The 26,462-nt window shown below is 40.5% G+C and overlaps 1 protein-coding gene across 7 annotated transcripts in view; it reads left to right on the top strand.

Annotated features, from left to right (window-relative positions):
* PTPRM (protein tyrosine phosphatase receptor type M) overlaps positions 1-26,462 on the top strand; it is an 834,581-nt gene that overhangs the window by 305,603 nt on the left and 502,516 nt on the right. For all 7 annotated transcript variants that reach the window (XM_007974623.3, XM_073006465.1, XM_073006464.1 and 4 more), the window contains exon 3: positions 19,847-20,118. In XM_007974623.3, the coding sequence (XP_007972814.1) occupies positions 19,847-20,118 (272 nt within the window). The remainder of the gene's footprint in view (positions 1-19,846; positions 20,119-26,462) is intronic.

A 26,462-nucleotide genomic window follows, 5' to 3' on the forward strand; every position in this document is an offset into this window, starting at 1 on the left:
GGTTTATCTACCTTTGGTCTTTGATGTTGATGGCCTTTGGTTGGGGTTGTGGTGTGGACGTCCTTTTTGTTGATATTTATACTATTCCTTTTTGTTAGTTTTCCTTCAAACAATGAGGCCCCTCTGCTGCAGGTCTGCTGGAGTTTATTGGAGGTCCACTTTGGACTCCGTTTGCCTGGGTATCAACAGTGGAGGCTGCAGAACAGCAAAGATTGCTGCCTGTTCTTCCTCTGGAAGCTTTGTTCCAGAGGGGCATACACCGATGCCAGCTGGAGTTCTCCTGTATGAGGTGTCTGTCAGCTCCTCCTGGGAGCTGTCTCCCCATCATGAGGCATAGGGGTTAGGGACCCACTTGAAGAGGTCGTCTGTCCCTTAGCAGAGCTTGAACTCTGTGCTGGGAGAGTCACTGCTCTTTTCAGAGACGACAGGTAGGAGTGTTTAAGTCTGCTGAAGCTGTGCCCACAACTGCCCCTTCCCCCAGGTGCTCTGTCCCAGGGAGATGGGAGTTTTACCTGTAAGCCCCTGCCTGGGGCTGCTGCCCTTCTTTCAGAGAAGTCCTGCCCAGAGAGGAGGAAGCTAGGGAGGCAGTCTGGCTACAGCAGCTTTGCGGAGCTGCGGTGGGCTCCACCCAGTTCTAACTTCCCAGCGTCTTTGTTTATGCTGTGAGGGGAAAACTGCCCACTCAAGCAAGCCTCAGTAATGGCAGACGCCCCTCGCCCCACCTAGCTGGAGCATCCCAGGTTGACTTCAGACTGCTGTGCTGGCAATGAGAATTTGAAGTCAGTGGATCTTAGCTTGCTGGGCTCCATTAAGGTGGGGTCTGCTGAGCTAGACCACTTGGCTCCCTGGCTTCAGCCCCCTTTCCAGGGAAGAGAACGGTTCTGTCTTGCTGCCTTTCCAGGTGCCACTGGGGTATGAAAAGAACCTCCTGCAACTAGCTCAGTGTCTGCCCAAACAGCCGCACAATTTTGTGCTTGAAACCCAGAGCCCTGGTAGCACAGGCACTGGCGGGAATCTCCTGGTCTGCGGGTTGCAAAGACCATGGGAAAAGCGTAATATCTGGGCTAGAGTGCACCATTCCTTATGGCACAGTGCCTCACAGCTTCCCTTGGCTAGGGGAAGGAAGTTCCTTGACCCCTTGCGCTTCCCCGGAGGCAATGCCCCCACCCTGCTTCTGCTCTCCCTCTGTGGGCTGCACCCACTGTCTAACCAGTCCCAATGTGATGAGCCAGGTACCTTAGTTGGAAATGCAGAAATCACCCACCTTCTGTGTTGATCTTGCTGGAAGCTGCAGACCGGAGTTGTTCCTATTCGGCCATCTTGCCAGCCAGCCATCAGTTTTTTAGATTTTTAAACTTCCCAAGGAAAGCAATGATCTTTTCTTCCTGCAGTGGCCAGTAAGTGGCCATTATTTAACTGATGGCTTTTTGAGGAGCGCTGATTTTTTCTGATGCAAGTAATTATTGGATGCTTTCTGGGGGGCTGTGGATATCAGCTCACTTGATGTCAGACCACATGATGTTGCTCTTCTGTAGCTCCTAACCGGCATGTGCATCAGGAGTATCCTCAAAGCTAAGAGCCCCAGTGTCTTCCCTTTGGCTAGAGACTGGGCCATATGCAAGTTAATCTTTGTAATCTTATGAGAGTTCAAGGTTCTGAAATGAAAAGTGAAACTGAAGTTGAACTTGCACTGTGGCATGGTGGACTTGGCCTTCAGCAGATGAAGTTGGTCTAGAAAGCTGAATCTTGAAGATGGCTGACAACTGGCTACACTATGGTATCAGGACATTTTACTGCTTTTAGGTGAATATCACTCAAAACTTTATCAGTGTTTGTGGTAAGTTAAGGCCATGTTGAAAAACATAAGTGTTTTTCCACAGATGTGCTAGAGAGTAGTGGCTTGCTTATGCTCCTGACTACCCCTGGCTGCTGTGCTGCAACTTGGCATGACTGTCTTTTATATTTTGTTGTGTCTTCCCTTTTGACAACTCAGTTTTCTCATTGTTACTTGGGTATCTGCTTTAGCAGTCTTTATTTCCTGTGAATTTCTGAAGGTGCAGATCTCAGATAACGTAATTTTTGTGCATATGGTTGAGTACAGGCTCTGAGTCAACTGAATAAATGCATGGATTTGATGACATCTGTTTTGGCTGCTCAGAGGTTTTGTTTTGGTATATATACTCTCTCGGACATAATTTTCCATGTAACTGAAAGGTACCTTAACTGTAAATAGATGGTACCCCATCCTCTCCTCTCTTCATTACACTGCCTACTAATCAATATAAAATCTGGTAGACAAGTTTAAATATTAAATCACCTGAACATTTTTTATTTGAAATATAAAATCACTGAATATATTTTTTCCTCAACAATTTAAAAATATTATTTCCTTTTAGTTCAGCTTTCTCCTCTGGGCTTGGTGTAGACTCTATGGAAGTAATTCTGCCTGATGAAAAGGTTTAAAGATGTTCCCTAAAACACTTTACAAAAGAACCGTCTCTCTGGAAGTTGACTCTCATGGGGATAAAGTAGCTTTCAAACTCCAACAATAATGGTTAGTTTTGAAATATCTGACCTGTTTGTGGCAAGGTGGGAGTTTGCCTCCCTGGAATACCACTTAAGGCAGCAATGCAGCTCTTGAAAGAAGTTTTATAAAAGCAAAACACCAAGCTCTAAAGAACAAGGCATTTTAATGTGAGCTGCTACTACTTTCGCAAGAGCCCAGTTGCTTTCCTAGAAAGCCATGCTGTGATTCCCAACAACCGTGGACATGCTGTTCCTCCTGTGGTTAAATCACATCTTGATTTCAGCTGTTAAGCACTGGTTAATCCTTCTAAAGTTTGGACAATGAATGAAGTGAATGAAGTTTGGACAGTGGATAAAGTATCTTCCTCCACCCTCCAAGATATTGGTGGTCACTCTTTGCATTTGTGTGTGCTTTACAGTTTCTCAGTGACAGTCCAATTCAGTTCTTAATTTACCCTGAGGATGATCCTAAACTCGCGGGTAGCCATTGTTTTCTGTGGTGCCATTCTCTCACTTTGGCATTTGAATATGTCTCTGACATAGCAACTACAACTTTGTATTTTAATTACTTAATTACTCAGTTTCTTACTCTGTTAGACTGGAAGCTTCTGAGAGGCCGTGGACATGTCTTTTTCATGCCCAATGTCAGTGTCTGTTCACTGTAACAGGCTCACAAATGTTTGTGGAATGAACAAATGTTGAATCGTCAGTCTGTTCTCCATCTGTCGCTTGCCTAACGCCTCATCTTGGAGGACTCAGCTCAGAGTTCTCTTTCTCTAAAGAGGCGTCACTAGCACCTCACCTCCCTGAGCTAGCTTCGGTGCCACTTTTGTGTGCCTTCAGTGAATGTTGAACGAGGAAAGTGTTCACATCATTGCAACATCACTATCTTCCTGCCACAGCTGACTTAAGAATGGGGCTTGAGTTATTATCCTCAACTTTGAGTCAGTGGTGCTTACCACAGTGCCTGGGCAGTGTTACTCAATACATGTACACAGTAGATTTTAAAGTTCCCTGTTTCTTTTTAGTATAATTGTGTAAATGATAAAGAAGAAAAAATTAAAGAAAACGTTTTTGCCAATGAGATACATAAAAGGATTTAAAAATGCCTCTGTTGTTGTTTTTTGTTCATAATGCATTGTGGTAGTTAATTCAACCAATTGAGTGCTGGACATATCTCAGATTATCCATCATGGGTGATATAGATGTATCAAATTACTGTTTCTGCTTTTCTGTCAGATAAAATTCAGTTGTCAGCATAAACCAGAATCATATAAATGGTGTAAAAGAACCACCAGTCCTTTACATAGTTTAGGCAAAGAATCATTTTGGACACCATCAGCTCCCAGCCTCAATAGCCACTCAAACAAACAATCCTTTGATTGTAACTCAAAATATCCCATTTATCCTTCCCACTTCCTCATATCACTGCCTTAGATTACCATTGGTCTACTGTTCCCACCTAATATTTTCTCATCATGTTATTGTAAAATTATATTATTGTGCATTTTTATTCATATTGCTTTGCTATTCTACCCAGTGTGTTTATGGGTACTTGGCTTGTGTTTTTACCTGGATTGAAAACGATTACTTGAAAGAGTTATTTACAAACCTATTGGTTAAATGAAAGAAAAATTAGCCTTGAATAAAAATACCCAAGATAATCAGTGGTATTAACTCCTGCACATTTCTTCCCATTTCATTATTGGCAACAATAAAAGTGCCATTTATACAGGAGCGAATGTTGGAAATGATTCTCGTGGCATCTCTTGACAGACCTGTGGAGGGCACTCTGTGGAGGTAGAAGATGGAGTGCACTTAGTATCGAGTGCCTCTGTGAGTCATCACAGATATGCTTCTGACCTTCAGACCATTTTAGCACTTAGTAGATAATGTTTGTCTTCTCTAGGGTTGTGTAAGCTCAGAGAATTGGACATCTGTTTTGAATAATTTGATCTTAAATAACATTTTTAAGTAAAGCCACATGAGTGTTTTTATATCGTTTTATTGCATTAGGAAGCAACATGAATAAAAAATATCCTCTGGTCTTCTGAAGAGATCCAGGGGTTGATTTAATTGTTTATATTATATTAAATGTCCTACTTAAAATTCATGTTTTTCAGTGAACATTGGTAGTTGTTAAATAATAGATTTTATTTTCATCTCCTTATCTTGCATTCTGTCACTAATTCTTTTGTTTACTTGAGAAGAAATAATAGAATTAGTTTTGGCTCCATACTGTCATCATAAGCATAGTGAGTTTTAACTTTTATTTTTTAATAAGAGAATAGCTCATGTAATTTGAGAGTCGACTAATTTTACTTTTTAAGAGTTGTAATTCAAAGCTGAAGATGACCCTAATAGCTTCTAATGTACTTTTTTTGTTCTATTTTTAATTTTCTCCAGAGAGCATACACCACCATTATTTGGTTATCTGACTCTGAGATGTGCTATGAAACCTTGATTATATGTTGGGCTAAATCATCAGCTCTAGAATCTGACTGACAGGATTACAATCTGCTTTTCTGTGTGACCTTAGGGAAGTTTTTTTAAACCCTCCTGATTATAAAGTGACAATACTTCTCTCAATGTTTACTAAAGGGACCGAATGACATAAAGTGCTTAGCAGAGTGGCTGGCACATAGCTAGCACTCAGTACAGGTTCAGTAACAACAAGAGCAACTGTAACAACAACACAGCCAGAAGGAGGGAGCAGAGGAAGTCAAGATGATTGCCTGTGCTTAGAACAGAGGATGCCAAGAGACCTCTTTTCTTTTGGGCTGGAAGCTGCTTTCACATTAGCTAGTCTTCTTTTCTTTGAAGTAACAGGACCGCTTTATATAAACCACTGATCGTGATCATTAATAAATTAAAAAATACTATTTTCATGTCTGGAGCAGTTGCTTAGTATTTATAGTCAATAAATCAAAACCTTGTAAGGTTGAAAATATATACGGCTTTTGGCTAGAAACCTGACTTGTAGGACTGTCTTCTGTAGAAGTGAAAACTGGTCACGGCTCTTTACTGGATGTTCTTTGTCGTAGCGGGTGTCGAAAATGTAAATTTGGGTCTCTGTGTCCTTATTGGCCTGAAGAGTTGTCAACATTATATTATTGGTAAAGGAACAGAACAAGCTGCAGAGGAATGTGTCAGCTTATTATTCTTTGAATAAAGTAGGAAATGTTTTTTGTTTGTTTTTTTTTAAAAAACCCTTCATCTATGTGTCTGTATGTTTATTTACATATAAAGAAGTATTGAGGGAAACATACTATTGTCTAAATGGGGTAAGTTTCTGGTCAGTTAAGCGAAAGTTGGGAAGAAATGGTTACTTTTTCCTTTGGAATCCTTTATTTTTTTGACATTTTATAAAGGCATATGTAATTTTTGTTAATTTTTTTAATGAAAACTTAAAATGGGGAAAGAAAGAACTGGGTCTCTATGTAAACAAAACAGTTTGCAAGGATTTCTAGAATTTAGCTATCTTGTTTTTATATTCTGAGAGTAATATAAATAATTTTCCCCAATATACAGTTATTTCCCTCTAAAACCGATAGATCATTCGTCAAGTGAGGACATTTCAAATGAAGCTTTTAAAAAATGAAATTTTTAAAGTGGTTATGCTAGAGACAAAAAAAAAAAAAGAGGGAGAGAGAAACGCCTCTTTAGACCTCTATGAAAAACGAGTTTTAAAACCTAAGGTTGTAATAGAAATGGAATAAGTTATACTGGGTTCTGAATTAACAACAATAAAACCTGAAAACGAAATAGTGTACTCAATAAAAAAAACTTTCCATCCAGCCAAGCTTAGTGATACAGTGATAGAAATATACATGTATGAATCTGTTTCTAGACCACCTATCTAAGGGAATAAATCAAGATGCACTGAGTTCAGCTATTTTAATTATCCTGTAGCTCCCACAGCAAGGAGCCAAGGAGCTGAAAACACTAGGAGAAACAGAAAACCGAAAGCTTCCTTCAGAAACTCTTCACAAATGGCCTGGCGCGGTGGCTCATGCCTGTAATCCCAGCATGTTGGGAGGCTGAGGCGGGTGGATCACTTGAGGCCAGGAGTTTGAGATCAGCCTGGTCAGCATGGTAAAACCCTGTCTCTACTAAAAATAAAAAATAAGTTAGCTGGGCATGGTGGCGGGTGCCTGTAATTCCAGCTATTGGAAAGGCTGAGGCAGGCGAATCACCTGAACCCAGGAGGCAGAGGTTACAGTGAGCCGAGATCATGCCACTGCCCTCCAGCCTGGGTGACAGAACGAGACTGTTTCAAGAAAAAGAAAAAAAGGAAATTCTTTACAAATGATAAATGACATATCCCACAATGGGTAAATTGTTCACTATATTATGGTGTATCCAAGGATACTATGGGTATCAGTGGAACATTCTTGGTAACATGCACCTTTTTTTTTTTTTTTTTTTTTTTTTTTAACGGAGTCTCCCTCTATTGCCCAGGCTGGAGTGCAGTGGTACTATCTCAGCTCACTGCAGCCTCTGCCTCCTGGGTTCAAGTGATTCTCCTGCCTCAGCCTCCCGAGTAGCTGGACCTACAGGTGTGTGCCACCATGCCCGGCTAGTTTTTTTGTATTTTTAGTACAGACAGCATTTCACCATATTGGCCAGGCTGGTCTTGAACTCCTGACCTCAAGATCCGCCCGCCTCGGCCTCCCAAAGTGCTGGGATTACAGGTGCGAACCACCGCACCCGGCCAACATGCACCAGTCTTGCCAAAGACCTGAACTTTACCATCTATACTCTTTTTTCAGCAAATTTGTTTGTAAAAACCATTTCCTCCCTGCCTCTTCCTTTCTCTCTATCCCAGTCACTCTCCCTGTATATTTGTATATATGTATATACCTGTAATAAAGCTGTGCATTGCTTAATGACAGAGTTGCATTCTGAGAAATGTATTGTCAGGCGGTTTTTTCATTGTGTGAACATGATAGAGTGCACTTACACAAATCGAGGTGGTAGAGCGTACTCCACACCTAGGCTATATGGTATGGCCTCTTACTCCTAGGCTACAAACTGTATAGCATGTGACTGTACTGAATAACTGTAGGCGACTAGAATACTGTGGTAAGTATTTGTGTATCTAAACATAGAAAAGGTGCAGTAAAAACACAGTATTACAATCTTATGGGACTGCAGTTATATATATGGTCCATCTTTTGCCAAAATGTCCTTAAGTGATGCATGACTGTGTGTGTGTGTGTGTGCATGTGTGTGTGTGTGAGAAATTCAAAATATCTGTATTGATATAAATTCATTAGGTGATTTTAAAAAATTGGTTTAGTCGCCGTGCGCGGTGGCTCACGCCTGTAATCCCAGCACTTTGGGAGGCCGAGGCAGGCGGATCACAAGGTCAGGAGATCGAGACCACGGTGAAACCCCGTCTCTACTAAAAATACAAAAAATTAGCGGGGCGCGGTTGTGGGCGCCTGTAGTCCCAGCTACTCGGGAGGCTGAGGCAGGAGAATGGCGTAAACCCGGGAGGCGGAGCTTGCAGTGAGCCGAGATCTGGCCACTGCACTCCAGCCTAGGCGACCAAGCGCCTGTCTCAAAAAAAAAAAAAAATTTGGTTTAGTCAAATTAAATGTTCAAATTGATTGTCCTTTTTTAAATTGCATGTCCAACCAAGTACCGAAGAAAGACATGTTAATTTTCTGAAATGCATTCTCAATGATATAACAGGATCCAAAATTCAGTTCGTTTAGATATTGTTAGCGCTTTTAAAAACTTTTAAAAAATCATTTAAAACTTTTATTATGAAAATGCTCAAAATACACATGAAGAAGAATCCACCCTCAAGCTTGTCTTAAAACAACACTCATAGCGGGTAATTCTATGGGTCAGCAATTGGGGCTGGACTCCGCTGAATGGTTCAGCTGATCTGAGCCATGCGTGGCTGATCTTGGCTGCGTTCACTTTTGCATCTGCAGTCAGCTGTCAGGTCAGCTGGTCCTAACTGGGAAGGCTGATCTCTGCTCCACATTGTCTCCCGTCCTCCAGCAGTCTAGCCTGGACCTGCCCCCATGGTAGTGAGCGTGTTCACATGTTGTTCTCTGCTATCTTAGGTTTATTTAGCTCTGCTGTCTTATGTTTATGAATAAAATTAGATGTTATTTATATATATACTTACAAGGATATAATGTTCTTCCTGAAGTTATCTAACTAATATGCTTCCCCTTAAACTGAGCAGCAGCTTAGTATGCTTAAGAGCACAAAGTCCAGAGCACATTTGCCTAAGGTTCATATTCTGTCTCTACCACGTACTACCTACATGATCTTGAGCAAGCTACTTAACCCCTCTACGCCTGAGTTTCCTCCTTGTCTGTAATGAGTAAAAGGGTTAATATACGTAAAACATTTGGAAGAATGCCCAGCATGCATTAAATATCATATACGTATCAGCTATTATCAGTTCCCATATTAATTGTTAATATAGTTATGTATTTAATGATTTGAAAGTTTTTAACAATTGGTTTTATAAGTATAATTAGCAACTTTCATAATCACCATTAATTATTGTAGCCTTTTGCTCTTATAATTAAATATATATATTTATAATTTAATAGACTTGGTAGCATCTAAGTATTTAAATCACACTAGGAGATTTTTCACTCCACATTGCATCTAGAATGATTATATTTGAAAATTCATGTTTAGATATTGAAGATAAATCCAAGTGCCATGCCTGGTTTGTATTACTGACCTTGTTATGCTGATTTAAAGATGGATGATGGTAACCTGTATAATTCCATGATCATTGATACCCATAATTTTATGGTGTAAGAAATTACCTTGAAGTAAGAACTCTGTTAATCTTGTCTTCCTAGGCTAAGTTCAAATACATTTGGATAAAAACTGGGACAAAGGTTGAATTTTGACATATATCTGTTCTATGCCAGTCACTCTTTTAAGAAGCATTTTACATGATTTACCTTATTTATTCAACCACCTGTTTGATTAGGAAACTTGCAAAGAAGAGTTAGTTCATTTGCTCAAGGACATACAATGTGTGACTGAGTCAAGATCCTAATTCCGGTTGTTTGGCTACAGAGTCCAGCTTTTCCTACCAAGCGCAGGGAGCCCTCCTCAGGTCCTGCCCAGCACAGGACTTTGCTTGCCTTAGTCCAGTTCTTTCACAGTAGGCACTGTGTTTTTCAGCTGATGGATGAACTGGCTCAGATTGAAAGTGATTTTCATAAGGTCACAGAACTAGCAAGTTTTGTAGGTGGGATTTATCTGCCAGCCTGCTCTTGGCAAGGAGTGTGACTCTCTCTGTGGCCTCTGCTGTTGGGATGCTGTGTGTAATAAAATCCCTGCTTCTTTCTTTCCTGAACCCTTCCAGGAACTTCACCAGAACCTCACAAGCACAGAGTGTGGAAATGTTTATGTAATTAAGAAATTTATCCATGTTAAAATTATACCCAACATTTGCTTTAACTTAAATGTCTTGGTTTAGTGGTAAAATAACTATTTTCCCAGACATCTCTGTTCCAATAGTATTTCTGCTAATGCAGATTGCTTTTTCATATTATTTGCTAATTATTTATTGGTATTTTGATGCTTTTTCTGGTTAATTAATCCGACAGATTCCTTAAGTTCCAGACTTTTGATAATTTATAAACTTGATACTGTATTGTTAGTTTAATGTGGAAGCCATTTCATTTTCTCCACTGATTCACCTTGTTAAGTTTCGACAGTTCCTTCTTTTCTACCTTCTGATCCAGCAGTGAAAATTCCTACATGACTGTGGTTTCCCACCCTTGTTGGGCTAATGAAACATCCTTTGGCTTCTTCAGGAATATGGGGGACGTTCAATGAGGAATGTCGACAGAACCCTTGGAGTCTTTTGAACTGTTTTATAGGACTAAGGATGACTTAGCAAGCTTGTTCTGAGTACCACTAGCAAGTGTTTGAATGTGTCAAAAATAGACCTTTTAAATATTTAAGTTTGGCCTGCATTTTATATATAAACTAACTGTGCAGTGTCTTAAGGCAAGTCATAATAGTTTAGCTGGTAGGATATCACCAGATAGCTCTGATCTGCAGACCATACTGAATAGCACAGGCTTTTTTTCACACGTGGAAAGAAAAAAAATCTCTGAATCAATACTAATTTAGGTGAAAAATAAGCGGAAGCTTATATTGTGATGGCTTGTGTCATTCTGAGATTTATAACAAAAACGAACCTGTTTCTAAAGATGTCAATCAATGAAAAACTTGACGTATGGGAAATTAAACAGCCTCTTTAGAACATTCTAAATAGCCTGTCACTACTCGATTGTTGTATGTGTGGCTCATTTCCTGAAATACAGTCATTAGCGTCCTCAGATAGTTAAAAGGTTGTGTTTGCTTTACTCAGTGTTTGTTTTTTACTTCAAATTACAAAACTCACACCTAGTATTTTCCACCTAAGTCACTGAAGCAGTTTGTCTAAATGAAACGTTGTAATACACTTTAGTTCTCATTAAAGCTTCCCTTTTCTTATAAAAAGAGAGCACATTACTTGTTACTACGGAACCCCCAGGGTTTCCTCTCTGCAGTGAGCCTCTTCCGATGCTGCTTTGTCTCGTATGATAACTGTGTTTCACAAGTCCCTTTTAAGATTGACGGTCTTAAATCCATCAAGTTTATAGCCACTTCTGGTGGTTACTTATGTACCCGTTGGTGAACTTAATGATCTGATTTGCTAATTCTGTGAATCTCCTTTTATTCTTTCTGTGCTGAATGAAAACAACTTAAAATATGATACACAACTGAACTGTGAAGTTCTTGCTGGAGGAGTAGGTCCAAGTTTGTATTGCTTGTAGTTCTCAAAATGCCACAGTACATAATGGGTGCTCAGATGAATCCTGCCATGGCTAAAAGGGACTAGTTAAGGTGAAATAATATATTTTTGTTCAGCTCAGTATTTCTATGAATGATAAAAATAGCCATTCAGTTGTGCTGTGAATCACTAAATTGACAATTGAATATCTTTTTGGTATTTAATATAAATGTCTTAAAGCAAAGGTTATATGCACATCTGAGGTATATGAGCTGTTCTTATTAATTTTGTAGCACCTAGATGGATGTGGAATTCCTTCAAGTAGAACAGAGTACCAGGAACTAAATGGCATGATTTGTAGAATGGTCCATGCCAGGATGATCCCATTAGCTCCTGTCTCTGGTGAGGGAGTGTATTAGTCCATTCTCACACTGCTATGAAGAAATACCTGAGGCTCGGTATTAAAAGGAAAGAGGTTTAATTGACTCACTGCTCTGCATAACTGGGAACGACTCAGGAAACTTACAATCCTGGCAGAAGGTGGAGCAAACACATCCTTCTTCACATGGTGGCAGGAGGGAGAAGTGCCCAGCAAAGGGGGAAAAGCCCCTTATAAAACCATCAGATTTCAGGAGAACTCACTCTCATGAGGGTAACCACCCCCATGATTCAATTAACTCCCACTGGGCCCCTCCCACGACACGTGGGGGTTATAGGAACTACAATTCAAGATGTGATTTGGGTGGGGACACAGCCAAGCCATATCAGGGAGTAAAGAGATGTGCAGTTGGTTAAAGAGTTTTACTTCAGCTTTCTTGTGATACAGTGTTACTTCTTTTTGCTATCTTACTGTGTTTTCACCAGTGTATCATGAATGGGGCAAAAGTTAGAACAACTAACAAATGGTCTCTTTCAGTAATTGTTGGGAATCCACAAGGAAGGCAAGAAGAGACAGGGCAAATAGAAAAGAAAATGTGTCATTTGGGAGAAGACAGAATTTTTGTTATTCATGTCTCATTCCCTAGCGGCTGAGTAATAAGTATTTCATGTTTGTAGGAGGGGCCTAGAAGAGGCAGTAGCTTAGGAAGGATGCATGATATCTGGTCTGCAGAGTGCGAATGCAACTTGGAGACTGGTTTCATCAGACTGAAACGGGTGCTAATAAGCATTTTTAGAGCGATGGTGGCACCTCCCTGCAGAGGCTTTGTTCCCTTTGAGCGTTTCTCCCGTAGTTCATTTATTTCTCCCCAGACCTTCCTCTTCCCTATTTCAGGAAGTTTCTTGAGACACATTCTTTAGGTGCTGTGTGAGTACTGGCTGAGGGAGTTGGAGGAGGGGTGTAACCTGGCATTATGATAATCGGGATGAGATCAAAGTGTAAAGGACAAATTAAAAATGAAAAGCTTTCTAAGGAAGCAGAGCACACTGGTTTTGATTATTGGGAGGAGTTGCATTATGGTCTTAAAGCATTTGTGGGCTCTGATGGTTGCAGCCAGAATTAACTGATTAATTGATTTTGCAAAATGCAACTGAGTTAGAATAGAAAATGTACACGCAGTACATATATACACGTGGTTAAAAGCATAGTGATACATATTTTTTTAATGAAAGCCTGGGTATGTGTGTGTAGGTACATGTATATAGACACACATTGCTTTACACATGTATACTGGATATAAAGAACAATATATTGGCCTGGCATGGTGGCTCACACCTGTAATCCCAGCACTTTGGGAGGCTGAGGCAAGTGGATCACATGAGGTCAGGAGTTTGAGACCAACCTGTCCAACATGGTGAAACCCCGTCACTACTAAAAATACAAAAATTAGCTGGCATGGTGGTGCGCGCTTTTAATCCCAGCTACTCGGGAGGCTGAGGCACGAGAATCACTTGAACCCAGGAGGCGGAGGTTGCAGTGAGCCGAGTTTGTGCCATTGCATTCCCACCTGGGCGATAAGAGCGAAACTCTGTCCCGGAGTGGGGCAGCGGGGGAAATACAATGCAGTATTTTGTACTATGAGTTACAGTCAAACTGTTTGAAAACTATTAGTCTTAGGAGTATTGCCTTTGGAGTTTGAAGGTAGAAGGTTTGCATTCCCCTTGGCCCTATCCAATGCTTTCACTTGTCCTCTGGTGGGTTCACTTGCTCTCTTTTTCAGACCTTCATTGTTGTGAGGATTTAATTAGATAAAGTTCATGGAGCACCTGGCTTAAGCACCGGTGGCCCATTTTGCTCCCATACCCTCTCCCTTTCTCCTTAAGACGTGCAGATGTACGTGGTGATTCCACGTGCCGTGGCCTGCTGGCACCCCTTGTTTTCTCCTTTCCTTGAAGCCAGGTCTTTTCTGTATTCAGAGCCTGGGTACAACCTTTCCATTCACCATGACTATGTGTGTCCACTTGCTTCCCGCTTTCCCTCTTCATTTTCTTCTGCAACGTTCTTTCATATTCAAAGGGCTTGGCTTTTATAACTTACCGTTGGGTTAAGAAACCAGATATTTTTTTCATTCTTTTCTTTCAAATTTCCTCATCTACTGTTGAGGGAGAATGTATATTTGGGTACCAAGGATGCTATACTGCTTTTCTCTTTGCTATAACTTTAAGCCTGTGCTACTCAGTATGGTCGGCAGATCAGAGCTGGCCCACACATTGTTTCTGGTCCCTGATCAATTCAATACAGAAACTGAGAAAATTTTTATAGGAATTTGACAGAATAATTTTATTTCTTTGAATAATAACAAATCTGGGGCTACCATGTTGTGTGTCCAAACAATTTCATGTTTCTAGCAATTCCTGTTTATTGTGTTGTATATAAATTGGTCAGAGATGCACTGGACTTAAAAAACAACAACAACTGATTTTTCATTATAGATTGTTTGAGAAGTGCTGCTCTACTGAACTGAACTGTTCTAACCGGTTGTATCCGAATAGGTCAGATGAAGCACAAATAACCCCATAAACGAGAGTCAGAAGATATGCCTGCAGTGAGGGAACTCGTTAACATTTTGTTTGCCTCTTGTATTCTAAATCCACACATTTAAAGGCATGGTCATACAAGAAAAAGGCAAAACAGTCCAAGGGAGGCAAAGACCAATAATCTGTGGCTTTTGCTAAAATTAAGAACTTTAAAAAGTGAATTTTATAATAGCTTTAAAGTTCATAAAATGCTGCTTCTCTGTAAGCTAAAGTATTGAAGAATACATGTAGCTCTTCCTTCCTGCTGGATAATGGAAAATATTCTGTTTTTTGTTGTTTGCAAAGTTTCTCAAATATACTTGGAAGACAATTCATGTAGTTTTCTCAGCCTTGACAAATCTAGAGCCCCAAACACACCAATGCAAATTTTGATGATGGGTTGGAAAGGAATAACTAATTCTGTGTAGTTATTACTGCTGTCACAAACAATGATGGAAGATAGTTTAATCAAAAGCATTTGCCAATGGATATGATTAGCTAAATTTAATTCACCCAGAGATTTGAGAATGTGAACATTGCATGTTCTTATCAAAGAGTTTTCCTTTTTGGGGAAACCAAAATAATTATTCTTAAGAAGCTTCTAAGTCTGCTTCTAAAGGCTGTCCCTTTTTGAAGCTGACTCCATCATGCAGAGCTCATTTCATTTGCCTGCAATGATATATTTTCTACTTATATACTAGTGGCTTAAGGGTGTTTTGTTATCGGAACACAAACAGAATTTCTATGCTAATTTGAATTATGATTTTTTAAAAATTTACCCAGTTGGAATGCTTTCTGTAGGAGGAAAGAATTGAAATAAGGAAGTAACTACAGAGGGAACCCAATTACTCTTTGAAAATGCATTTCCTCAGTCAAAACATTTAAGCAGAAGGTGAAAATTAAACATTCAGCCATATAGGGATAGCTTAAAAAACACACTTAATAGTTTAAAATTGAATATAAATGCTTTAAATTCTGTAACTCTCTAAACATTGGTTGGTGAGTTGACTTTATACCTTCATAGCAGATAGGTGATAAAAACAAACGAAGAAGCAACACTTCTCTCCCTCCTGCCCATTGTAACTTGACTGCAGGTTGCTAGACTTTCATTGGCACATAATAGTACACCACTGTCAGGAAACAGGAGTGTGGATAGAAACGTCACCTTTTGTGCTTTAAAGCTCTGAGTTAAGTCCTGATGGCCACACACTGAAATAAGATAACCTTTACCCAAAAACATAAGGGCAAGATTAATTGAGTTGAAGGTTTTGTGTTATCTCAGTACTAATGTTCTTCTCTCTTAAAGAAAGGAAACTTAAAAATTTCCACTTAAGTGAATTATAGTAGGACCAGGAGAGTTGTGAGGTGAACAGGGGGAGATAGAAATAAATAGTAAAGAATTCCAGCTGGGCACAGTGGCTCACACCTGTAATCCTCACATTTGGGAGGGTGAGGCAGGAAGATTGCTTTAATCGTGGAGTTAGAGACCTGCCTGGGCAACATAGTAAGACTCCCTCTCTACAAAATAAAAAATTTAAAAAAAGTACCTGGGTGTGGTGATGCATACCTGTGATCCCAGCTACTTGGGAGGCTCAAAGGGGAGGATCACTTGAGCCCAGGAGGTCGAGGCTGCTATGAGCCATGATCCTCCCACTGCACTCCAACCTGGGGGACAGAGTGAGACCCTGTCTCCAAAAAAAAGCCACATAATTTTAAAAAGCCATACATTTAGGAGGTTTGAGGAGCTAAAGTCATCATAATGAAAGTCAGGAGCATTTGCTGGGCTTGTGCTTTGTGGCGGGCTTTGTCCCACTTGCCTTGTATGCATTCGTGGTTAATTATCAGGCTGCATAGATACACCAATTAGGAGACTGTAGAGGAAGGGAAAAAGGGAATCTTGCAGAGGAGTGTACCTCAGGGGAAGGTGCTCGGCAGAGACTTTTCCTCTAAAAGATCATGAGTGTTGAAATCTGAGTGCTGCTCAATTGATTTCCAGATCATTTGGGAGAGACTAGCCATGGGGGCAGTCGAGATAGAATTGCCTCCCGAGGACCTGAACCTCTCCCAGAGGAAGAGTGTTCGTAGAGTCTGCATTTCCACCAAAGTCCTGCCCCTGCACTTGAGAAGCCTCTCATGAATTTCACAAAATCACATGCTGAAAATAGCAGATCTAGGGCTGGGTGTAGTGGCTTATGCCTGTAATCCTAGCACTTTGGGAGGCCAAGGTGGATGGATTACCTGAGGTCAGTAGTTCAAGACCAGCCTTACCAACATGGTGAAACCCAGTCTCTACTAAAAATATAAAAAATTAGCCAGGCATGGTGGCAGGCATCTATAATCCCAGCTACTCGGCAGGCTGAGGCAGGAGAATCGCTTGAACCCAGGAGATGGAGGTTGCGGTGAGCCAAGATCGCGCCGTTTGCACTCCAGCCTGGGCGACAAGAGCAAAACTCCGTCTCTAAAAAAAAGAGAGAGCGAAAATAGCAGATCTTGTGAGAAGAACGGGGTTGGGGCTGACCCTTCCAAATCTGTGCAGCTTTGTAGCTGGTGAGTGAACAAAAACAGTGACAAAGCTAATAAAAGTGCTGGCTCTCTGAACACAGACCCCGTGAGCCCATCCTCGGCCCTGAACCTCAGACCCTGAACCCAAGGCCTCCACTTCTTCCCACTCTCCATAGAAGTCCTTGAAGTCATTCTCTTCTAATAGAGACTACTTGCTGTCAACTTAAAAATGTGATCTGAGATTTGTCTTCTTCATCAGTCCTTTTCTTTTTTGTCCTTTTGAAACACAGAGGAAGGGCGCAGAGGCTGCACAGTTCTTCACTCGTTCTTACAGTTTCGGAGACAGCTTAGGAGTGGAAAGAGACATGAAACCACCAAAGCCCCTTCTTGCCACTCCTTGCGTTGAGGAAAGACACTTCTGTAGGATCTTTAGCTTTGTTTAAAAGACACCATGCACTGATAAAGCTTTCCCTTTATTTGAGAGAACAGTTGCCCCTGATCACTTCACAATGTTAATGTCTTGCAAAAAATTGCACATAAACCAAGAGGACTTGTGTGTAATAGGGATGTCACTCCCCATCTAGTAATCCTATGCGAGCTAATTTGCATTACAGAAGCATGCCTCAAAGCAAAATAGACTATTCTACGTCAAACAGGGAAAAAAGGAAGAGAAAGGACTTTAAAAGCTAGGATCACTTGAGTAACTTAGATTATACCTGAATTTCACCTGGATCTCAACATAAAAATTCTTGTGTACTTTAGACACAAGAGTGTAAGAGCATTTCATGCTGGAATGGAGCACAGTGGATTAAACATTGGAGGCAGGCTGTGTAGCTAGAAGAATAACAGTTTTGGAAAACTGGGTGATTTCCTAAACAGTAATGGTAGAAAGGTACCCAGTTTATGTAAATATGCGAAAGGAGACTCCTCTGAGTGCTTCACAGGATGTGGGCAACACTTATTTTGCCATCCTATGTATATTGCCATGCTTTCCACCCTGATTGCCCAAGCTTAAGTGATGGGAACAATGAGAGAAACAATCTTCTTGGCAATATGGCCATACTCAAGGTTTTGTTCATTCAGATGTGACCTCAAGAACATGTCATGCCTCAGCCCCACTAGTAATAATGTATGTGGTAACTGTTGTAGATAACAGAGCCCCCAGTGATAGAATCTGACATAAATCAGCTTTTATTTTACTAAGAGCAGAAAAAAAAAATCTGTAACTCATATACACCAACATCCTACTCTGAATTTGTGATGGGGTTCATCAACCCTGCATGTTTTGAAGATTTTTACATTTGTAAGCAATAACTAACCTGAATTATTTCAGTGATACTCTCTTGTTACTTGTTCTTTCTCTGCCCCAACTCTTTCTTAAATCACAGTTAAAGTTCTTCCTTAATGCTGAAATGTATTTCCTAGGTAAGTTACATTTCGTAGATAGGTTCGCTTGTGACTTGGCTTTTGTGTTTCTAGGTGCATAACATTCATTGCTTGAAAAATTGCTCTGTTTCAAAATAGCTACTATAATTTCCCTTCACTGCTTTGAAAGGGTGTTTGTTTCAAATATGTTCAGAAAGCACATGAAGAAACTTGGGGTTACTGGAGTGTGGCAGAATGAGTAATGGGCTGGAAACTCAGAAGCTCAAAGTTCTGGTTTTGCCACTAACTCATCCTAAAATCTAGATAAACTGCTTCTAATCTCCCTGTGACCCCGTTCCTGTTTATCATAAATGGTGTTAAACCTGGCTCACCTCATAGCTGTAAAGGTAGCAACTGTAAGAAAGCATATGATAATATAGATCCTTTAACAACAACCTCTTAATCTGTGAAGGATATCTGCATCTGTATTTTCCATTTGATACTTACAGGAATTCTTTGGGAATTACTATAAAAGGGTGGTTTTCCTGTTTTGCTGTTTAGGCAATCACAGCATGTAAACAAGGCAGAAATTCCATACATTTTCTAGTACTGTGGATGTGTGTGTTTCCTGATATGTGTGGGTAGACAATAAACACATATTAACATATATACACACCTTGAACATTATGATTCACAATGAGGGTACCCATCTGTGTAGTATTTTTATTTTTTTCATTTTTATACTCCAAGTTCAGGTGTACTTCCTCCTTAGAATTTCAATACATTTTTTCCTCTGTGCTGAAGCAGACCTATGAAAACCTATTTCCCCTTTTATGTTTGAACATTTTGCTTTTATCTTTTACTATGTGAAATATAACATTCCTATGGGGAAGGCTCAAGTGCTTGGTATCTGGAAAGCTTGAATCCATCTGGAAGCTCCTCAGCACTCCCGGGTAGGTTAGGGTCATTGCGTCAAGATCCAAAGAGCTCGTAAGACTTCTTAGAATGATTGTCCTCCAGTTGGGGCAGTGATTGCCTAAGTCATCACCTTGTTGTGAGAACACCTCCACTGTCAAGGAGAAGTCAGTTGTTCCAGCGATGGAGGTGGGTACTGGTGCTGAATTACATTGACAGCAGGGAACATGATGGGGCCAGTCTCATGACCCTAAGATTCACAGCCCACCTAATCTTTTGTCTTTCTCTAGGTTATACAAAGTGATTACTGAGTAATGCTAACATGATGGGACAGTGCTGTTCAGTAGAACTTTCTGCTGGATGGAGATGCTCTGTATCTGTGCTGCCCAGTGTGGTAGCTACTTGTCACATGTGGCTATTGAGCACGTGAAACACGGTTGGTGTGAATGAGGACCTGCATTTTAAATAAGGAATTTCAATTTTTGATTTAATTAATCGCCTGTGACTCTTGACTGCTAGAATAAGGCGAGTCTACAAACATTTTGCTACATTTCTGTTATTCAGAAGTCAAATTACAGTAACATCCAGGGAATTTTCCATTAGTGTTATGTGCACTCTTGAGAACACATAGGGGGATGATAGGAGGAGGAGGAGGTGATAAATGAAATAAGAATGAAATAAATGGCAGTTTCAGTAAGACATGGAATTGCAGGGCCAACCCATGTAAATGATGGTGGGTTTTCAGAGATAACCAGGAAGTAGTGTTTCAGGGTATGACTCACCTTGATTTTGTTTTTGCAGGTTCTTTCATGCTGGTGAATGCCTCTGGGAGACCTGAGGGGCAGAGAGCCCACCTGCTGTTACCCCAACTTAAAGAAAATGACACCCACTGCATCGATTTTCACTATTTTGTGTCCAGCAAGAGTAATTCTCCTCCGGGGTTACTCAATGTCTACGTGAAGGTCAATAACGGGCCACTGGGGAGTCCTATCTGGAATATATCTGGAGACCCAACACGTACATGGAACAGGGCCGAACTGGCCATTAGTACTTTCTGGCCTAACTTTTATCAGGTATGTGCTTTCTTTTTATTACCTATTTTGAAGCATCCTCTAATTTCTAAAAATATAAATTATTGTTATATCATTATAATCGGAAAAGGTTGGTGTATTTTTGTTGTCAAGGTTGTGGAGAAAGGGGAACTCTCATCCTACACTGTTGGTGGGATTGTAAATTAGTTCAGCCCCTTTGTAAAGCAGCTTGGATACTTCTCAAAGAGCTGAATAGAGACTAACTGTTCAACCCAGCAATCCCATTACTGGGTATACACCCAAAGGAAAATAAATTACATGAGTTCAGGTTTTTTTTTGGTAGAATGTTTATCACAGCACAATTCATGATAGCAAAAACGTGGAATCCACCTAGGTGTCCATCAGTGGTGGACTGGTACATACACACCATGGAATACTGTGCAGCCATAAAAAAGAATGAAATCATGTCTTTAGCAGCAACTGGAAGCCATTATCCCAAGCGAATTATTGCAAAAACAGAAAACCAAATGCTGCATGCTTTTACTTATAAGTAGGAGCTAAGCATTGGGTGCACATGAACATAAAGATGGGAGCAGTAGACACTAGAGAATACAAAAAGGGGGAGGGGAGCAAGGGTGGAAAAACTAACTTTGGGGTACTGTGCTCACAACCTGGGTGACAGGATTAATCATACCTCCAAACCTCAGAGTCATGCAATTTACCCAGGTAACAAACCTGGGTGAAAAATAACAGTATTGAGAATACTCAATTAATTGCCGACTATGAGGAGGAATAAAGAGGATTGCAGTATTTTGCTTTTCTCTTTCTTTAATTCCTTTGGCTCAGACAGGAGCCAGCTGGAACATGCATTTAAGATCATTTTTCATGTTTAATTGAGGTGCTTGTTCCTCCTGAATCTGCAATTTAAATAAATAAATAAATAAATAAATTTTTATAACAGTGTAAGAAAATCCTATACTATTTGATAAGGAGTGTCTTGAGGCTTTGTCAAATTAGTAAAAAATACAATTCAAAATTTGTTTATGCCTGGCATGTATTGTTTTAAGAAAATAAAAGTCACTTGTAGCAGGGCAAGAAGTGCTGTCTATGGGGTTTGCAAATATATTTTCTTTTCTTTTTTTATTTTTCCGACTAGGACTTGTTCCGTCACCCAGGCTGGAGTACAGTGTTGTGATCACAATTCACTCCAGCCTCAAACTCCTGGGCTCAAGTGATTCTCCTGTCTCAACCTCCCAAGTAGCTGGAAGTACAGACATATGCCACCATGTTGGGCTAATTTAAAAAAAATTTTTTTGTAGAAACAGGGCCTTGCTATGTTACCCAGGCTGGTCTCAAACTCCTGATCTTCAGTGATCCTGTCACCCCAGCCTCCCAAAGTGCTAGAATTACAGGCATGAGCCCTTGTACCCAGCTGGATATTTTAGTTTCTATTTTAAGTAGGCCATATGTGACACAGAAAGGCATAGCACCTGAGTCTAAAAGAAGATGCCCTCTGCAAATGGGTTTCAGGAGTAAATGAGTCATAAGAGATGAGCCCTGTGGAGATGAGACAGTGAGGGGCAGGTCCTTGCTTCTACCCACGTAAGCAACAGGAAGAAAATAACAAATGTAAATGGAGTCCTTGTCACAGAGGCACTGCCACAAGGCCTGTTCTGTTATTTTGGGGGCTCTGTGGAGACCCGCAGTAACTGCTTTGAGTTCCTGTTTAAAGGAACTGAAGGGCGGAGGCCCATGGGCAGTTTAGAAGTGGTACCAAACCAGTTCTGATGTCACGTCCTGTCTGCCCTTCAGTTGTGGATGCCTGTGACACAAGAGCATCCTAACTTAGGATCAAAGTGGGAAATTAGTGACAGTGGGCATTTGGAGAGCTTTTTCTTTTCTGTTCACAGCATCTTTTAAAACTAACAGTATTGAGAAGACTCAATTAATTGCCGACTACGAGGAGGAATAAAGAGGATTGCAATATTTTGCTTTTCTCTTTCTTTAATTCCTTCGGCTCAGACAGGAGCCAGCTGAAACATGCATCTAAGATCATTTTTCATGTTTAATTGAGGTGCTTGGTTAGACACAGGGAAGGGAAAGCTAGGGCTTTCCAGGGCTGCTTGTCTTCAAAATGGGCACGAACAGCATCCAGTAATCCATTCTGCAGGTTCAGTGTTTATGAGTTAAGATCCATCAACCCCAATTTCTCTCCCCCTGGATTGATGAATAAATAGGCTGTAAACTTCTTGCTTAATTTATCTTTGTAGGCATATACCTACAACCATTTCTAGGATTTAATGAGTAACAAGTAAATGTGTTCTTTTTTAATGGAAATGAAGAGATAGGGAAAACTCTTCAGTGCATGTGTACATTATTAAGATCTTTTTAGAGTATGTACTTTGGCAATAAGTTTTAAAATTGTTTAAAAAATTAGATATGCTTAAATCTAGCAATCCACTTGTAGGAATTTATCGTAAAGAAGTAATGAAGAGTGATTGCAAATAATTAACTACTGGGATATTTATAGCAGCTTATTTATAGTAAAGAAAAATCAGAAACAGTATTTTTCCAACAATAGAGGATTTGTTAATTTATGCTATCTCAATATAAAAATTTATTTTGCAGCCATTAAGAATAATGTTATGGAAGAAAATTTAATGATGCATTTAAGGTTATGTTGTTAAATGGATTAAATAGGTATAAAGTAATACATTAAATTCTATTTTTAAATTTAAAAAATCTAATAAAGACTGAAATATATCTTGAAATAAATACATAAGAAAGTAGTGTGGTATCTCGGCTGCGCACAGTGGCTCAAGCCTGTAATCCCAGCACTCTGGGAGGTCAAAGTGGGAGGATCACCTGAGTCCAGGAGTTTAAGACCAGCCTGGGCAACATGGCAAGATCCAGTGTCTTAAAAAAAAAAAAAAAATTAGCAGGACATGGTGGCATGCACCTGTAGTCGCAGGTACTCAGGATGCTGAAGCTGGAAGATTGCTTGAGCCTGGGAGGTCGAGGCTTCAGTGAACCATGGTCATGCCACTGCACTCCAGCCTGGGTGACAGAGTGAGACCTTGTCTCAAGAAAAAAAAAAAATAGTAATAAGGAAAAAAGTAGAATCTCTCTAGCTAGTGGGATAACAGGTAAACTTTTTTTTTTTTTTGCCATCTGTTATATTCTCAGTTTTCCCCAACGTACATGTACTGCTGTTATTTATAAAACAAAAAGTAAAAATTTGTTTTTCCTCTAGAAGGAAAATATCCTATTTAATAAAACACATTCTTTTTATATAAATGTACTAGTGACCAATCGGTAGTTCAAAGCATATGGCCTCTGGGACAAAACTTAGGAAATGCATTTCATAGGGTTAAAAAACAAGTGGGTGACCGGGCACAGTGGCTCATGCCTTTAGTCCTAGCACTTTGGGAGGCTGAGGCAGGTAGGCAAGTGGATTGCTTGAGGTCAGGAGTTCAGGACCAGCCTGCTCAACATGGTGAAACCGCATTTCTACTAAAAATACAAAAATTAGCCAGGCGTGGTGGTGCATGCCTGTGGTCCCAGCCACTTGGGAGACTGAGGCACAAGAATCCCTTGAACCAGGGAGGTGGAGGTTGCAGTGAGCTGAGATTGTGCCACTGCACTCCAGCCTAGGAGACAGAACGAGACCTTGTCTCAACAATAACAACAAAAGGCCACCAGTAGAAGTGGCTTTGGCCAAGCTAGGCCTCCAGAGGTTTTTGTATGGTGGCCTAGGCTGAGAAGCTGAATGTGATTAAAGACCTTCTTTTAGAGGAACCTTTCCCAAAGTAGGGAAGACAGGGATCTGGAGTGTTCCCACTGCCCCTCTGGGACCTATTCTAGGTTCTTCCTCAGTCTCTGGTTGTCTGCTGTGGTTGGCTCAAGATTGTCTCAAGAAAAAAATTAATAATCTCTCTAGCTAGTGGGATGACAGGTAAACTTTTTTTTTTTTTTTTTTTTTTGAGGCCAGTGGACCACACTCGTGGTTGAGATCAGAAGGTATGTCCTGCTCATCTTTTCCCTGAGTTTCCTCTCTTGGGCCTTAGCAGTGTCCACACAAAACTTCTAGAATGGGCTCTCTTGAGACCATCACAGCCTCCAGAGCCACAGTGTGCTGGTTTAGCATGGCCTTGGCTGCAGTCAGATGTGGAATTTCTGTTTTGTCTTTTATACCCCAGCTCAGTCAGCCGCATTAAAGGAATGATGTGGTTTATGAACAGTCTTGGAAGAGCAGACTTTATAAAGGAACTACACTGAGAGTCAGATGGTCCTATATATTTCAGGCCATTGTCGTTTTCAGTGAATTCTTATTTTCTTGAGCACCTTTGGATAAAATATTTCGCCTTCCCAATTGTGAACTTCTGCTCCTAACGTTTTTAGAGCCCTGCCACTTTTCACTGTGATCCCTCACGCTTTACTGAAAGGTAAAGGATTTGCCAAATTAAGTTAGAAGTTTATTCTCATAGCTTTTTGATTCACTTTTGAATGTATTGCTTCATTGATATCTTAGTCTGCTGTGCTGCAGTCACAAAATACCACAGGACTGTATGGCTTAAACAACAGACAGTATTTCTCACATTTCGAGAGTCTGAGAATTCCAAGATCAGGGTACCAGCATCGTCAGATTCTGGTGAAAGCGCTCTTCCTGGTTTGCAGATGGTCATCTTCTTTCTGTGTCCTCACAGGGTTGGCGGGAGGTCAGGGAAGCAAGAGCTCTCACGCCTTTTCTTATGAAGGTCTCCTCCCATCATGAGGGCTGCCCTCTCCTGACCCCATCACCTGCCCAAGGCCCACCTCCTAATATCACTGCATTTGGGACTAGGGTTTCAGCATGAACTTGGGGAGTACACAAACATTCAGTTCATAGCACTGATAGATTCATTAGGAATAGCTTCATACTTTGAATTTAAAGATGGATTTGTAGAGATTCTTTTATACAGTGTTGCTAAGCTTTTATTTTTATTTTTATTTTTGTTGGGAAAATTGTTTTTGTTTTAAAATGGAAATGGAAATACAATCTACAGGAAAAGCTTGTGCTTTCCTTTTCTTTCTTCGCATAAACAATAATAATGCAATTCAGGTCAAAGCACAAGACAGAAACTTGAGAAAAGAACAGTTCTTACAAGTACATGGTCTTTTTTTCAAATATCCATGAAAACGTTTAACGACTACATGGCTAGGTACCTACAGAAAGCTCCAAAACAATCATCTGGCCTTATAGTTTCGACAGGACTATTGTGAATCTTAGATTTATCAGTCACTCCTTTCCCATTCTACTTGTTCTAAGAATTAAGTATATAATTAAAAAACTGACATCCTGATTTGAAATCTCCACTCTCCCAAAAACTTGTTTGAGGAAACAAAAATGGGGAAAAGCAAAAATATTGTTAACACTGGCCGTCCTTATGCAGGTGGGCTACTACCGACTCCTGATGAATATCTGTAAAGGGTGTAGATCTACTGAAAACCCACCTGTTTGTTTAAAATAATTCCTGAGCACTCCCACCAAGCATCAGCCTTGGAATTCTTAAAGACAGAGTTAAGGTAGCACTTCCTTATTATTTCCCCTTTATCTGCTGGGCAGTAAACAAATTGAAATCATTACCCTAATAGCAATATAAACTATTAGGTAAATGGCACATTGGAGATGCAGCAAGAGAGATGTCAGCAGGAAACTTCCCAAACACTGAACTGCAGGCCTTAAAATCACTGTAAGACCTGAAGGAGGTTTCCCAGTTGGGATAAAGAAGGACAGGCCATATTCATAGATATAAGGTAAAAGGAAGACACCTACCAAATCCAGTTTTCACCCCTGGCCTAAGTAAGGTGTCAGCCTAATTAGAGATGGTCAGAGGAAAAGCCTCGATAAAAAACAAACAAACAAAAAACAAGCTGTGAAGTTGAACCAGGGGAGGGACTTCCTTGGGCTGCAGATCCAGTCCCCAGCCCATGGGGCCTGCACACCTGTACCGAGGAGATGCCTGTTGTAGTCTGATGCTCTTAGAAATTCAAGTCATGCAAGAGCCTGTCGGCTTTTGACATAATTTCCCATATAGATTTCTTTAGAAGGAGTTCTGTATTGGCCTGAAGATGTGACTCTGGTTTTTGACTATATATTTCTGATTCCAAAATATAAAAAATATATTTTCCAGGACAGGCGCAGTGGCTCATGCCTGTAATCCCATCTCTTTGGGAGGCCGAAGCAGGCAGATCACGAGGTCAGGAGATGGAGACCGTCCTGGCTAACACGGTGAAACCCCATCTCTACTAAAAAATACAAAAAATTAGACAGGCATGGTTGGGGGCACCTGTAGTCCCAGCTACTTAGGAGGCTGAGACAGGAGAATGGCTTGAACCTGGCAGGC

Source organism: Chlorocebus sabaeus, chromosome 18 (assembly GCF_047675955.1).
Source record: "Chlorocebus sabaeus isolate Y175 chromosome 18, mChlSab1.0.hap1, whole genome shotgun sequence".
Taxonomy (NCBI): Eukaryota; Metazoa; Chordata; class Mammalia; order Primates; family Cercopithecidae; genus Chlorocebus; species Chlorocebus sabaeus.